General features: G+C 36.9%; 1 protein-coding gene across 2 annotated transcripts; it reads right to left on the bottom strand.

Annotated features, from left to right (window-relative positions):
• Nucleotides 1-310: 310 nt before the first annotated feature.
• On the bottom strand, nt 311-12,856 carry LOC136203955 (uncharacterized). Of its 2 annotated transcripts, XM_065995164.1 has the most exons (17): nt 12,558-12,855; nt 12,356-12,447; nt 11,874-11,912; nt 11,742-11,801; nt 10,821-10,895; nt 9,904-9,969; nt 9,249-9,291; nt 4,452-4,497; nt 3,469-3,562; nt 3,313-3,365; nt 2,917-3,001; nt 2,718-2,820; nt 2,548-2,640; nt 1,735-1,801; nt 1,322-1,388; nt 1,105-1,158; nt 311-717 (listed from the first exon to the last, which is right to left on the bottom strand). In XM_065995164.1, exons 1-17 carry the CDS (start codon nt 12,616-12,618, stop codon nt 577-579), a joined length of 1,239 nt encoding a protein of 412 aa, XP_065851236.1. In that variant the 5' UTR covers nt 12,619-12,855; the 3' UTR covers nt 311-576. The 2 variants fall into 2 exon arrangements, 1 of the variants encoding a protein (XP_065851236.1); XR_010674998.1 differs by lacking the exon at nt 311-717 and having other exon boundaries at nt 1,621-1,801; nt 12,558-12,856.
• Nucleotides 12,857-13,801: the final 945 nt, after the last annotated feature.

Consider the following 13,801-nt stretch of genomic DNA (forward strand, 5'->3'; position numbering starts at 1 on the left):
AGTTTCTTAATCACAGCCAAATGGTTTTATTCTAGACAAAAAGAAGCAAAAATGAAATTCAAACAACCACTAAATTATGGTAGATGTTGATATCAAAGTTCATACTAAAAACATATGACAAGGATGGTTCTAGACTTATTACAATGTCATCCTAGAATTCTCCACCCTAAAATTCTAATTGGCAACTGACCATAGTGACCATGTGGAATAAAAGGGTTTAAACTTTTAATGATTCAGTTAAACACAATTGAAATATGAAAGGCTTAAATAGAATAATCCAAATGCTCAAATATGAATTTCCCTGATAAAAGACAGTAACCAATCAGCATTCAGCATATCAATTTCATATGAGCAAAACTTCCCAAAATGGAACTAACTACAACTGTTGGTTCATAATGGGGTCACTTATATTATACAAAAACTCTGTAAGATATTTCATGAGTTTTCAATCACCTATAGCTTCAATTGCTTAAACTCACTTGGACTTTTTTCTGTGTACAAAACCATTTTCACATCCTCTGCTTACAGTTTGATAAACTTTAGCCTAAATTCTGACTAGGTATGATAAAGAAAAGCTCAAACCGAACCATATTTCTTCTCACTTTTTATCCATGTTCCTTGCTCTGAAGTAGAAGGTTGTTCCCAAGAGGCCTCAGCTCGTGAATAACCACCGTTGGCCCCATCTGATTGCATGTACCCATGCAGTTCACCGCTTGCCTAATATTACACATTCAAAACACTCATATATCTCAATAAACAATGTCATTCGGTTTTGACCCAAGTAACCTCCTGTTCAAACAGACTTTAAACCTCTAACAATTTGTCCAAAATTTTCTGTCTAATTACTTGTACATAAGGGCGGCCCGGTCGCACTACGCGTCCCCGCTGAGCGAGGGTCCGGGGAGGGGTCCCACCACAAGGGTGTACTGGAGGCAAGCTGTCCCCTGCCAATTTAGTTGGCAAGAGGCCGCTCCTAAGACTCGAACCCGTGACCTCTTGGTCACATGACAACAACGTTTACCGTTGCGCCAAGGCTCGCCCTCCTAATTACTTGTACATAGTATAGAAATAACATAATTCTTCATAAAGGTTAAGTAAACTCACAGTCTCTAAACATGCAGATAATATTGTCATGCCTGGCAATGCATCAAGCCCGTGCTGCATTCAGATGAGAGGCCAAAGCATCATTAAGAATGTACATTTCATAGATAATAGAAAATGAAAGATAAAGCTAAAACAAATAAAACATCAAGGCATCTAAGCAAAATACAAGTAAGAGCTGGAGAATAGAAAATTATGGTAAAGGAAAGTAGAGATGTACCAGGCGTTCCACGCGTGTCTTGTAGATAAATCCAGCACAACAAAACACTGTAGATAAGACAAAGAATCTGCTCCACGCCAATTTGTTCAAAAGTTAATTCAGAATGGATAAGAAATAGCTACCGCAATGCTTAGTCCATAAAAGATAAAAACAGAGTGAAAAGAAGGGTATATAGGTAAATCATCAAAAGCCAAAGCATGGTGAATGAACTTAAAGTTGTTGAAGGAAAACTCATACAAATACAAACACATAACAAACTACTTGTAGTTTAGACATACATATGGCATAAAAGACTCAACTGCAGTGATAGAGAGCCCAAATCATGTACTTCTTCTACTGACACTTTAAAATTTAATGAGCACAAGTTTCTAGCATTTGTTAGATGAGAAAGACATTAGTCAAAATCGGCATACATGCAAGATAGGACCCCAAATACAACCCATCCTTGTCTTGAGTCCACCTCTTGATTCTGTTTTTTCTCTGCAATATTTGAACAAACAAAGATGAAACTCAGAAAGACTTAAAAAGTAAAAAACAAAGTATTGGTAGACAATAGAATTGAAACATACTGGCACTGCTGCAAGAAATTTTAGCATTGACCTTCTTTAAATGTGTAGATTTTAGAGTATTTCAGGAAGTTGGAGGGTATCACTTATTTTTCCATTCGCATATAGTACAGACATCTAGCCAATTAAGCAATTAAACTACAATAGTAGGCAAAAAAAAAAAAAAAAAAAAAAAAAAAAAATAAAATGAGAGAAAACCGACTAAGGTGGTTTGGCCATGTGAGACGTAGAGCGCTTGATGCGCCGGTTAGGAGAACCGAAGAGTGGCAAAGGGATGTAGTGGTGAGGGGTAGGGGAAGACCTAAGCAAACTTGGAGGAGGGTGATCGAGAGTGATATGAGTTTATTGGGAATTGAGGAAAATATGGTAGTGGATAGGACGGAGTGGAGGGAGCGAATCTGTGTCGCTGACACGACTTGATTTTCACGGTTTTATATGATGGTTCATGTTAGCCGACCCCGAATCATTTCGGGACTAAGGCTTTGTTGTTGTTGTTGTTGTAGTAGGCAAAAATATAAATAAACAGATTATTAATACGTAATATCTAGGCTAAAGAACTTATCGCCAGATTTCGGTCTCAATGTCTGTAATGAAGAATTTAACAGTTTAAGAGAATGAAAGTGGGAGAATTTTGGCTCTGGGAAAGCAATGTAAGCTTACCACAAAGTTTTGATAGAACAAATTGAACAGGCTCATAACCCTCTACTGGAATTGTGACATTAACTTCATAGGGTGTATCATGGACCTCCTGACCTTTAAAAGTTTGAAATCTAATTTTAGAATAATAACAAAGGATGGCATAAAATGGGGAAAAATAGAGAAAACCATACATCTCCAATCCAAAATCAACATTGCAGGTGTCAAAGTAGTAGGTGGAGTCCCAACCGCACCAGAGCCTGACAACCTAACCTCTAAGCCTTTCTCTGGAAGAACCTAAGAAAATAGTAAGTTAAACAAAAATCACATAAATATTGTAAAAATTGGATTTGAAATTAGCATGTTTTTGTGCATTGGACAGAGTAAAAGTACCTTAATAACAGGTTTTTTCACCAAAGTAGAAAGTGAAGCAATTGCAGTCATATAAAGGGCAATATGAGTTTGTTCTGTGCTGAAGCTGCAGAAAGATAACAGCTTCGTTCAGCATGGGGACAATCAAGAACATCAAATACATTTAAAAAAGTTTAGCAAAATTTTCTTATACTGGATCTCTTAATTAATTGAAAAGCCACAATAAAAGGGCGGCCCGGTCGCACTACGCGTCCCCGCTGAGCGAGGGTCCGGGGAGGGGTCCCACCACAAGGGTGTACTGGGGGCAAGCCTTCCCCTGCCAATTTATTTGGCAAGAGGCCGCTCCTAAGACTCGAACCCGTGACCTCTTGGTCACACGACAACAACGTTAATAAAATATCAAGAATAAATGAATACCTAAACTCTTTGCGAGACCTTTCATAACCCAGTTGAGTCATGCCATTGTAGACCTACAAGTAAATAAAATATGAATTTCCATAACTTTATTATCCTTTGTTTCTTTACCATTGTACTATATATTGAAGTTAATACAGGAGCAGCACAATATCTTACAATTTCCCACGATCTAGGATGAAATCCAACAGTGAAGCCCTCAAATATTCGTGGTCCTCGTTTCTCACATGGCATGGCAAGTTCAACCAAAACTCTGAGACAAGGAAAATTAATATCATTTACAGAAAGAAAGAATGAGCTTCTCTTTATTATTTGCAAATGATATGAGCAGGAATAAAAAAATATCTCAGACTCGGTCTTAAAGGAACATAAATAATCAAACATAAAAAAAAACCTGAAAATAAAAGTGTCACATTAAGTAGCCTATACATTAGTTACCCGGATATTTCACATAGCAACTAAATCCCTTTCCGCACCAATGCTAATTAGAAGTACTACGATATTACTTTATCTTTGAATATTTCGCATAGACGAACATGGGAAATTTTTAGCTTCTTCATTCAATGGAACCAATATAGCAATTTCAGAACATGCTTTGCTTGACATGTTTCCACCATCAATTATTTCCCTTTAGCAACTAATGATTCCTTGATGGATCATAACTTTTTTTTCTACTCATGACCTGTATCAATAAATTAAACAACCATAACAATGTCAACACGCTCCAGCTCCACAAAAACAATTCTCCCTTGAAAACCTGTTTTACTTGTATGTTTCAACACTTAAGGAGTTCATACCCATGCACCTTACACTTTTTTTTTTTTGGATGGGGTGCATGCATGGAAGGTATCAAAGGGAGGGAAAGGAAAGGTTTTGGAAATTAACCTTTTATCAAACCTTATCAACCCTTACCCATATAAAGCCATCTTCGCAAACATAGGTTAATCATTAACCCTTACTTTATTAACACTCTCAACCTTTCCTCCCAAACAAAGTGTTAGGATAATCAAATATTAAAAAAAAATGATTGTACCATAGACGTGATAGTCAAGAATTATAAACAAGACGACAACTGTACACTCCAGAGAGAGTACAAATTACTTCAGTATGTTGAAATAAATTTCAAAGCATTGAGTACAAACCTGCAATCTGACTCATAAGTAACATTGCATATGCATCCAAGCCCACCTGAGATACAAAACTTAAAGATTAATAAAACTGCAATTTGATTAAGGAGGATTTCCATTATACATTATAGACTGGTAGGCAATGAAAAACTATGTAGTTGTAGATCAAGAGTTTCAAAAACAACAAAAGTAAGCAAAAAATAACTACAATAGTGATAAGAACCACCAAATTTTGAGCTTGCCTCAAGCAAGAAAATAGTTTGACAAGATAGAGCTACATCCTTAATACCAATTATGTGCCTAAGCTTCCTCTGGATTGGAGTGCAAAAAGAAAAGGAGAGATGAATAACATTGAAAGAAAAGAAGCTGGTGCCACCAAGACCCGAAGAAACTACCAAATTGAGAGGAAAGCAAGGAGAAACAGAGTTGAAACTATAAGGTTGTTACTAGATCACTCCTGTAGTAAATATAAGATGTTTTGGTAAATATAAGAATATCATTTAGCTAAGACAAGTTCTTTTCCTCATAATTTTTCTCGCTCATCTTCACTCTTTCCTGAAAAAAATAGGACAACTGGGAGTCTTCTCCATCCTCACATTGTCTCCCTTCATTTTCTTCTAACTCCCTTTTCTCATTTGCCATTCCCCATACTATCACAAAAAGAAGCTCACTTGTTAACCATAGGTGATAGAGTAACTTGGGAATTAAGTACGTTAACTTATGTCTTAATCGTCAGAGATTAATATAAGATCTATGATTGGGCCTTAACAATAAGCCCGAGCTTGATATGGCTCTTTAAATATGTGAGGCAATCCTCACCCTTTGAGTTACCTTTTGGGGTGAGTTAGGTCTTTGTTTACATGGTATCAGAGCCAAGCCCCAATGTTGGGGCTCCTGCTGATATTAGCGTCACGTACCAAATGAATTGGGCGTGAGGGGGGCGTGTTAAACATCATAGTTGTGAAAGGCGACCCAGGCGATCGCGAAGGCGCGCTAAATTCCAAAGGCGACCGCCTTTCCGCCGCAGGCGAGAGGCGGTCGCCTTTGGGTCTAAGGTGATATTTAGGTTAAAAATTGGCCTAACTGTAATTAGGCAGTTTGTGCGATTGCTATAGAAAGGATTCTCTGTGTCCAGTTGGAAGACTTCATCTCCTCTAGGCTTAATTCAACCACTTCGACAACTTCACTTCAACTCCTCCAACAGCACCGTCGATCTAAAAGGTACATACTTCGACAACTTTACTTTTCTCTCTTCTCTGATCTGTTCTAACTTCTATTTCTTACTTCCATCTTTTTAGTTTCTTTTCTTCTTCTCTTACTTTTCTTGGTTCTAAGTGTTATGCTGCCCAAATTTTTATGACTTGTTCTAAAGGTTATGCTGCTCAAATTTTTATGAAATTTTGTGAAGTTTTGACAAGTTTATTATTAGTTGTTGTTGTGTTGTGCAAGTTCATTATTAGTTTTGTTAAGTTTATTATTAGTTATCAGTTCTTAAGTGTTATGCTTTTGCAGGCTTTTCATGAGTATTAATAATTCTAATACATCCAAAGCTACAAAAAGAATGGATTATTGTTGGAAGTATGTGCAAGAGGTCAAGGCAGGGAGCTCAAATGATCTCACATACGCATGAATGTTTTAGTTTTTGTGTTTTACAACTTTAGAGGTTAAACTAGTCAATTTGAGTTATGATTTTATTTTTTGTGTTTTTGTAATTCTTTTGTCACCTCATGTGCGAGAGGCGGTCGCCTCGCCTCAAGGCGATATTTTGCCCTTATCGCTTCGGCTCGCCTTTCGCCTTTCGCAACTATGTTAAACATCCCACATTGCTAAATAAGGAAGCTATATGGCTCCTTAAATATGTGAAGCAATTCTCACCCTTTGAGGTACCTTTTGGGGTGAGTTAGGCCTTTGTTTACATTAATTATGTCATTTCATACTATATAGGCCTCATTTCTAGCCGTTAATCAATTTATTATTTTTTTATTTTATATTCATCTATAAATAGGACTGCATTAACTCAAGTTTTTTCAGAAAATCAAAATAATTCTTACTCATCTTGGTTGTTACAAACAACAGAATAAGATAGCAGTAGAGGACTATTTGATCAATGCCATTATCCTGTCCCATTTCCAATAATCCAGAATTGTCCATTTGAATGCTTCAAGATTTAAATAGAAATCTTTAGAAATCAACTAAGCTCCTCTAAGCAACAATTTTAATAATGTGCAGCTGCTTTTCCAACTTTTCTTAATTCACTGTATCTCAAGCATTTGTAACTGTCTTATTATTGATACTGAAGTTTCCCAATTAGTTCAGGCTCCACACACACACAACAACAACAACAACAAAGCCTTAGTCCCGAAATGATTCGGGGTCGGCTAACATGAACCATCATATAAAACCGTGAAATCAAGTCGTGTCAGCGACACGAATTCGCTCCCTCCACTCCGTCCTATCCACTACCATATTTTCCTCAATTTCCAGTAAACTCATATCACTCTCGATCACCCTCCTCCAAGTTTGCTTAGGTCTTCCCCTACCCCTCACCACTACATCCCTTTGCCACTCTTCGGTTCTCCTAACCGGCGCATCAAGCGCTCTACGTCTCACATGGCCAAACCACCTTAGTCGGTTTTCTCTCATTTTATTCTCAATAGATGTGACCCCTACTTTTGTCCTAATTATTTCATTACGCACCCGGTCCTTTCTCGTATGACCACACATCCATCTCAACATACGCATCTCCGCCACCGACATCTTATGGATGTGGCAGTGTTTCACTGCCCAACACTCCGTAACATATAACAATGTTGGTCTAATTGCCGTCCGGTAGAATTTTCCCTTCAATCTATTAGGCATGCCGGGATCACAAAGGAAACCCGTAGCACTCTTCCACTTCGACCAACCAGCTTTAATCCTATGAGCAACATCTCCATCTACTTCTCCATCCGTTTGGATAATAGATCCTAAATACCGGAAGCAATCCGAGGCCTGAACAACTCTCCCATCTAGGGTGATTGTCCCTGCCTCCCTACTCCTATGGCCGCTAAACTTACACTCCAAATATTCTGTCTTACTTCGACTCAACTTAAAGCCTCTAGATTCTAGAGTTTGTCTCCATAGTTCCAACTTCCTCTCCACTCCTTCTTTCGTCTCATCAACCAACACAATATCATCTGCAAACAACATGCACCATGGTATACCATCTTAAAGTGAACTTGTTAGTTCATCCATAACGATGGCAAAAAGAAATGGGCTTAGTGCGGAACCTTGATGCACTCCAATCGTAATAGGAAACTCTTCAGTCTTCCCAACACTAGTACGTACACTCGTGCATACTCCCTCATACATGTCCTTTATGATGTCAATATATTTCCGCGAAATGCCTTTCCTTATCAAGGACCACCAAAGTACTTCCCTTGGTACCTTATCATATGCTTTCTCCAAGTCAATGAAAACCATATGCAAGTCTTTCTTCTTATTTCGATAGTGCTCCATTAATTGTCTCATTAGATGGATGGCTTCCATAGTTGATCTTCTCGGCATAAAGCCAAACTGGTTTTCCGAGATCTTCACCGTCCTCCTTAGCCTTTGTTCGATCACTCGCTCTCAAAGTTTCATAGTGTGACTCATTAATTTGATTCCCCGATAGTTGGCACAATCTTGGACATCGCCTTTGTTCTTATACAAAGGGATTAAGATACTTTTCCTCCATTCTGATGGCATCTTATTGTTTCTCCAAATTTTGTTGAAGAACGTCGTCAACCATTCGATTCCTCTTTCTCCCAAACATCTCCAAATCTCAATAGGGATGCCATCAGGTCCTACTGCTTTCTTCAACTTCATCTTACTTAATGCCATTTTGACTTTTGAATTCTCCGCAGGCATTCATGATTTATCATATCGTGATGGATACTTATATCTCCAACATCTTGTTGGCGATCTCCATTAAATAAGTCATCAAAATAGGACCTCCATCGTTCCTTGATATCCTTATCTCCAACTAGGACTTTCTGGTCCACATCCTTCACACATTTAACTTTTCCGAGATCTCGCGTCTTCCTATCTCTCATCCGAGCAATTCTATATATGTCTCTTTCCCCTTCTTTCGTATCCAATCTTGTATACAGATCCCGATTCACCTTTGCTCTAGCATCTCGTATGACCTTCTTTACTTCCCTTTTAGCCTCTTTGTATTTTTCGTAGTTCTCGTCACTCCTACATTTCCCCAATAGTTTATAGGATTCTCTCTTACTCTTTACTGCTTGTCGTACTTCTTCTGTCTACCAAGATGTGTCCTTACCCGGTGGCATGCTACCTTTAGATTCCCCTAGAACTTCCTTCGCTACTTCCCTTATACTATGCTCCATCTTATTCCATATCGAATCTATATCTAAATCCATATTGCTAGTCCAAATATCTTTTTTGGTCATCTCATCCACAAATTTTTGTTGATTCTCCCCTTGCAATTTCCACCACTTAATCTTAGTCTCTACTTGTGGTGTTTGTTTTCTTATACATTTCCTACTTCGAAAATCTAGCACCACTACTCTATGTTGGGTTGTCGTACTCTCACCAGGGATCACCTTACAATCAATATAACTCTTTCTCCAAGCACTCCTTACTAAGAAGAAGTCAATTTGGCTCGCATTACCGCCACTCCGATAAGAAAACACACACACACAGAAGAAAAAAAGAAAAAAAAAAAAAAAAAAGAGGGAATAAGACATGAGGATCAAACCATTTAGCATACCTAGTCTTTAAAAATAGAGGAAGTGGAAGTTGAGATAACATAATAAAGTATTTCCATACCTTTGCATTGTCCATTTAGACAATTACCACAAATGATATTCACCTGAAATTGCATAAGAGATATTATCACTTGTACAGATTCATGAAATTTACAAAACTTGAATAGATTCATGAGGGCAGTTGAACAAGTAGAAACTAAGTAAAACTGCCCTGGATTGTCTCTTATTATTTGCAAAAGTGATATCTTAAACTAATTACTTCCTTTGTCCCATAATAGCAGACTTGTAATCTTTCTCGTCTGTCCCAAAAATATAATCTAATTTCCCTTTTAGAGCAATAACAATTAGTTAATATGTTAACATGACCCAATATTTATGATCATTGTTATCAAAAAGTACAAGTATCAGAATTTTGAACTTTCAATTATTCATAGTATGTATTTGAGTATGTGTGTTGTATTTTCCTTATTGTCTTGAATCTTAGAATGTTAGTTAAACTTTTAATATGTATTTGAAATGCTTTATGACAAAATTAGTGAAACGTTTACTTTTTTAACCACAGTAACTAACTTTGTTAATCTGATGCGGAAAGAAAACCCTAAGCCTAGTATTATGGAACATAGGTAGTATTTATTAAATTTTCTCTGTGTTTGCACCTGCGAGGGAGGTGAGGTTTGGTTGTTACTACACAAATAAGTTTCAATACTACCACTAACCTGAGCTGTACGTCCCAGTTTATCGTAACTATTCTCACAATTGGCCAAGTCACCACCATAAAACCTCTGGAACAAGTGATTAACAGAGAATTGAAATAATTCAGACAATTACTTAAAATTCTGATTACCAAAATAAAGAAGATTATAATCATATTTACAAAAATGGCCCACAACACTCCAAAACTATATTGAGCCTGCCAAGCAGAAATTACAGTTCAAGATGAGAGAGAGTGAAAACACAATTTGAGAAGTACGGACAATGGGTTATAAAGTGGGGATATTGAATAATTTTTGAAAACAATATTATTAGTGAATTTTTAAAAGTGAATCATATGATGAGTACTTGCAGATACATCAAAGAGACAAGATAATTGCCATCCTACTTTGTATTTGTCATGGAACCAATTGAACTAAAAGCTCAAGCTAATAGTTAAAGGTCCACTACATATTAATAGCTGACACACCCCCACACGCGAAAGCTCACTTGGGCTTGAAGCGTGACAACACAGGCCCATATTACCATGTCCTGCAATTTAATCAACAAATGGGGCTGCCAGGAATCGAACCCTGGACCACTTGGTCACAGGTGGCTCTGATACCATGTCATGGAACCAATTGAACTAAAAGTTCAAGCTAATAGTTAAAGGTCCACTACATATTAATAGCTGACAGTATTCAATGAATATTTTCTTATTATAAATTTACAATGCAAGATTCTAAGCAAATACCATGGGGGCCATAAAGTTATGATAGACTAGTATACCATTCTCTGAATTGTATATTCAATATGAAGATGCAGCATCCCTGAACATTTATATGATTTTGTAAACACCAATAGTGTTGTCTTTTCCACCTACAATGCCATTCTATATTTTTCAAGTGCACAAGACATTATTTGAACCCTATGAAATACTCACTTGAACGAAATCAACATGTCCTGAACCAGTAGTGAAATGGTTAAACGTATTGAATCGGCCAAAAGCCACATATCCCTGCATAATAATGAGGCACTCGGAAAGTTTAAACCATAACTACATCACAGAAAAGTTACATACTACAGAAGGGGCAGGATATTGTTATCACTGAATGAACAACTTTAAAACATATAAGCTTTCAGACTTCTGCCACAAGATCTATATTCACTGTTAACCTAATGACACATTGTGGCACTTGAAAGTTAGTTAGTACATAAAGCTGCTTTGGTACTTCACACAATCATTGCAGCAATTATTTAATGGATGGTCTGCAATGAAGATGATTTCATTTACACCAGAATTTTCCATATCAAATAATACTAATTTATGTCTTTGGAAAGGACGCGGAAAAGAAAAAAAAAAGATAAGAAAAGGAAACCAACAATCTTTCAAAAAAAAAAAGTCTCATTTTAGAAATAAAATCTAATGTTCCTTTCGAAGGTAATGAATGCTATTCATCTTGAACAAGCATTATTCAATTCAACTCAAAGAATAGTGTCAGAGTTAGGCCTTTCTTAAGTTGCAAGGTGAAGCCTACTTCATCACACGAACTATGACCGACCATTTAAAAAAAAAAAAACAATAAGATAGATAGTAACTACAGCTGCAAAACTTTCATCAGTTACACATCAATGGAATAATGCCCTAAGCACTATTCAAAATAGAATCAACAGTAAGCTAAAGAGTGGTTAAACTTTGTAAATTGTGCTAAAGTATTGAAAAAATATATTAAGTTAAAAGAACTTATCAAACCACAGTTAATATTTGTGTCAGGACTTCTAAAATAAAGGTCTTAAAATGAAAATCATGAAAAAAGAAACCAAGATAGTAGATACTTGAGAACTTGCAAGTCTTATGGATTACCGTTTTCTGTGATCTTTTCTCAACATCTTTGCAAAACCGAACTGCTAAGTCAGTATTTTCCTGCAAAAAGGCAACGTATAGCATTATAGCTCTCCAGTGAGATCTAAGGATTGACAGTCAAAAGGATATTACCTTTCCTTCATACTCAAAATGATGGCCAATCCAACTGCCCTATATAACAAATTAAGGGAAAAAATATTTTGACCAAATATTAAACCCAAACACAAAAACAGATTTCTAAATCTAAAACATATTAAAAAGCAGATGATACATTTTAAAAAAAAAATCCACTTTCAGCTCCTTGGAGACGGCCAAAAGTTAGGAGAGTAAAAACTAGAAACCATGTTTCAAATCACCGTGTAGAAACTATCACAACAGGAAATCCCACCTGGAATGATCAACTCCATCCATCAAATGCAATCTTCCACAGTAAATTAACAAATTCATTTCAAAAAAAAAAAACAAAACAAAATTATCATCATGATGCGAAGTCCCAAGGGTATTACTACTAACTGATTTTCCAGTAACCTGAATGTAAGAATTAATCAATATTAAAAGGAGTTTACGCTGGGGGGAAATGCATAATCATAAAAACTAAATCAAATTAAGGATACGAAGTCTACAACGCGACTAGAATTATCAAGAACGTAGCAGCTGGAACTTGGTACAGTAATTGCGGCAGTCAGAAGCGCCTGCTTTACAAAAACTGAAAAAGCGAACAAATCCCAGAAGCCCGATGAAAGAAAAAATCAAACACCATTTTCTATAAAGACAGAAACGTAAACCAATTGACAAAAGGATCCAACGGTAACTTACCCAGCACTATTATAGATAAGCAGTGTAAAGAATGAAAAGTACCCAACCTTAAACTCAGCATTACTTCTTCAAGTTTTCAATCAAACAAAGAAGAGGACTTGCGTATGAATATTGCGTTGTTATTAAGGAATTAAACACCTGAAATCTCCGTAAACGAGGCCTCGAAATAGGCAATACCCAAAATGGAGTCACTGGAAATAGAGTCGGAAATAAATTTCTACACCAAAGGACTGAGAAATCAATGCTTGAATTGGATGAAAGGTTTTTGAAGGGAAAAAGGAACAAATCTTTTAGACAAATGTGATATTATATATTTATATTTGGCTTAATACATATGTAGCCCTTATATTTATCTAAAACAATCAACCGTCTCCTTAAAGGATTAATATGTCACTTTCCCTAAGTTTTTGGGGGTAAATAAGATGTTTTAAGTTATAGGTACACTTCAATAAAGGGTAAATTATATAAGTGTGTACTACTTTAGGGTGTTGTTATATCTAGCCTCAAATTCTAGACCCGGCAAAGCGACACACGACCCGATGACACGACACGAACACGACCTGTTTTTTTAGTGTTAGTGTTTAGGGGTTTATGACACGACACGAAAATTGACACGACACGAAATGACACGTTAATTTTCGTGTCATTTTCGTGTCAACCCGAAGACACGGAACTGACCCGAAATTTAATTAAAAATATTAAAAAAATTAAAAATTATGAATTTAAAGTAAAGTTCAAAATATTTAGAATGATAGGTCGGGTCGTGTTGAGAATGTCAGGTCGTGTTAGCAGGTCAGGTCGTGTCAATTTAATTGGTTGTGTAAAAAATTCGGGTCGTGTTGAGCAGGTCAGGTCGTGTTGGCAAGTCAGTTCGTGTCAATTTAATTGATTGTGTAAAAAATTCGTGTCGTGTCGTGTTTACCATGTCAAGAGCAGGTCGTGTTCGTGTTCTGATTTTGTGACACGAAAAGTTTTCGTGTCGTGTTCGTGTTTCAGGTTTTGACACTAACCCGAAAATTGACACGACACGAACACGACACAAACACGGAAATTGACAGGTCTATCAAATTCCCACCCCTAGCCTCGTGAAAGGACGAAAATGCCCTTCCATGGGTTAAAGGTAGGAAAATGCTATTTTTTTTCTCTCCCGACATGTGAGCGTGTGGCTATCACGCCTCACCGTGTGGTCGAGCATGATAGCCCCACGCCTCACCTTGTGGTCAGGCGTGTAGCTATCACGCCCG

The sequence above is a fragment of the Euphorbia lathyris genome, chromosome 1, assembly GCF_963576675.1.
Source record: "Euphorbia lathyris chromosome 1, ddEupLath1.1, whole genome shotgun sequence".
Lineage (NCBI taxonomy): Eukaryota > Viridiplantae > Streptophyta > Magnoliopsida > Malpighiales > Euphorbiaceae > Euphorbia > Euphorbia lathyris.

Coding starts and splice junctions, on each gene's coding strand:
- LOC136203955 (XM_065995164.1), bottom strand. CDS start 12,618: ATGCTGAGTTTAAGGTTGGGTACTTTTCATTCTTTACACTGCTTATCT. Junction 11,802..11,873: donor ATTTTGAGTATGAAGGAAAG/GTAATATCCTTT, acceptor GCCTTTTTGCAG/GAAAATACTGACTTAGCAGT. Junction 10,896..11,741: donor AGAAAAGATCACAGAAAACG/GTAATCCATAAG, acceptor ATTATTATGCAG/GGATATGTGGCTTTTGGCCG.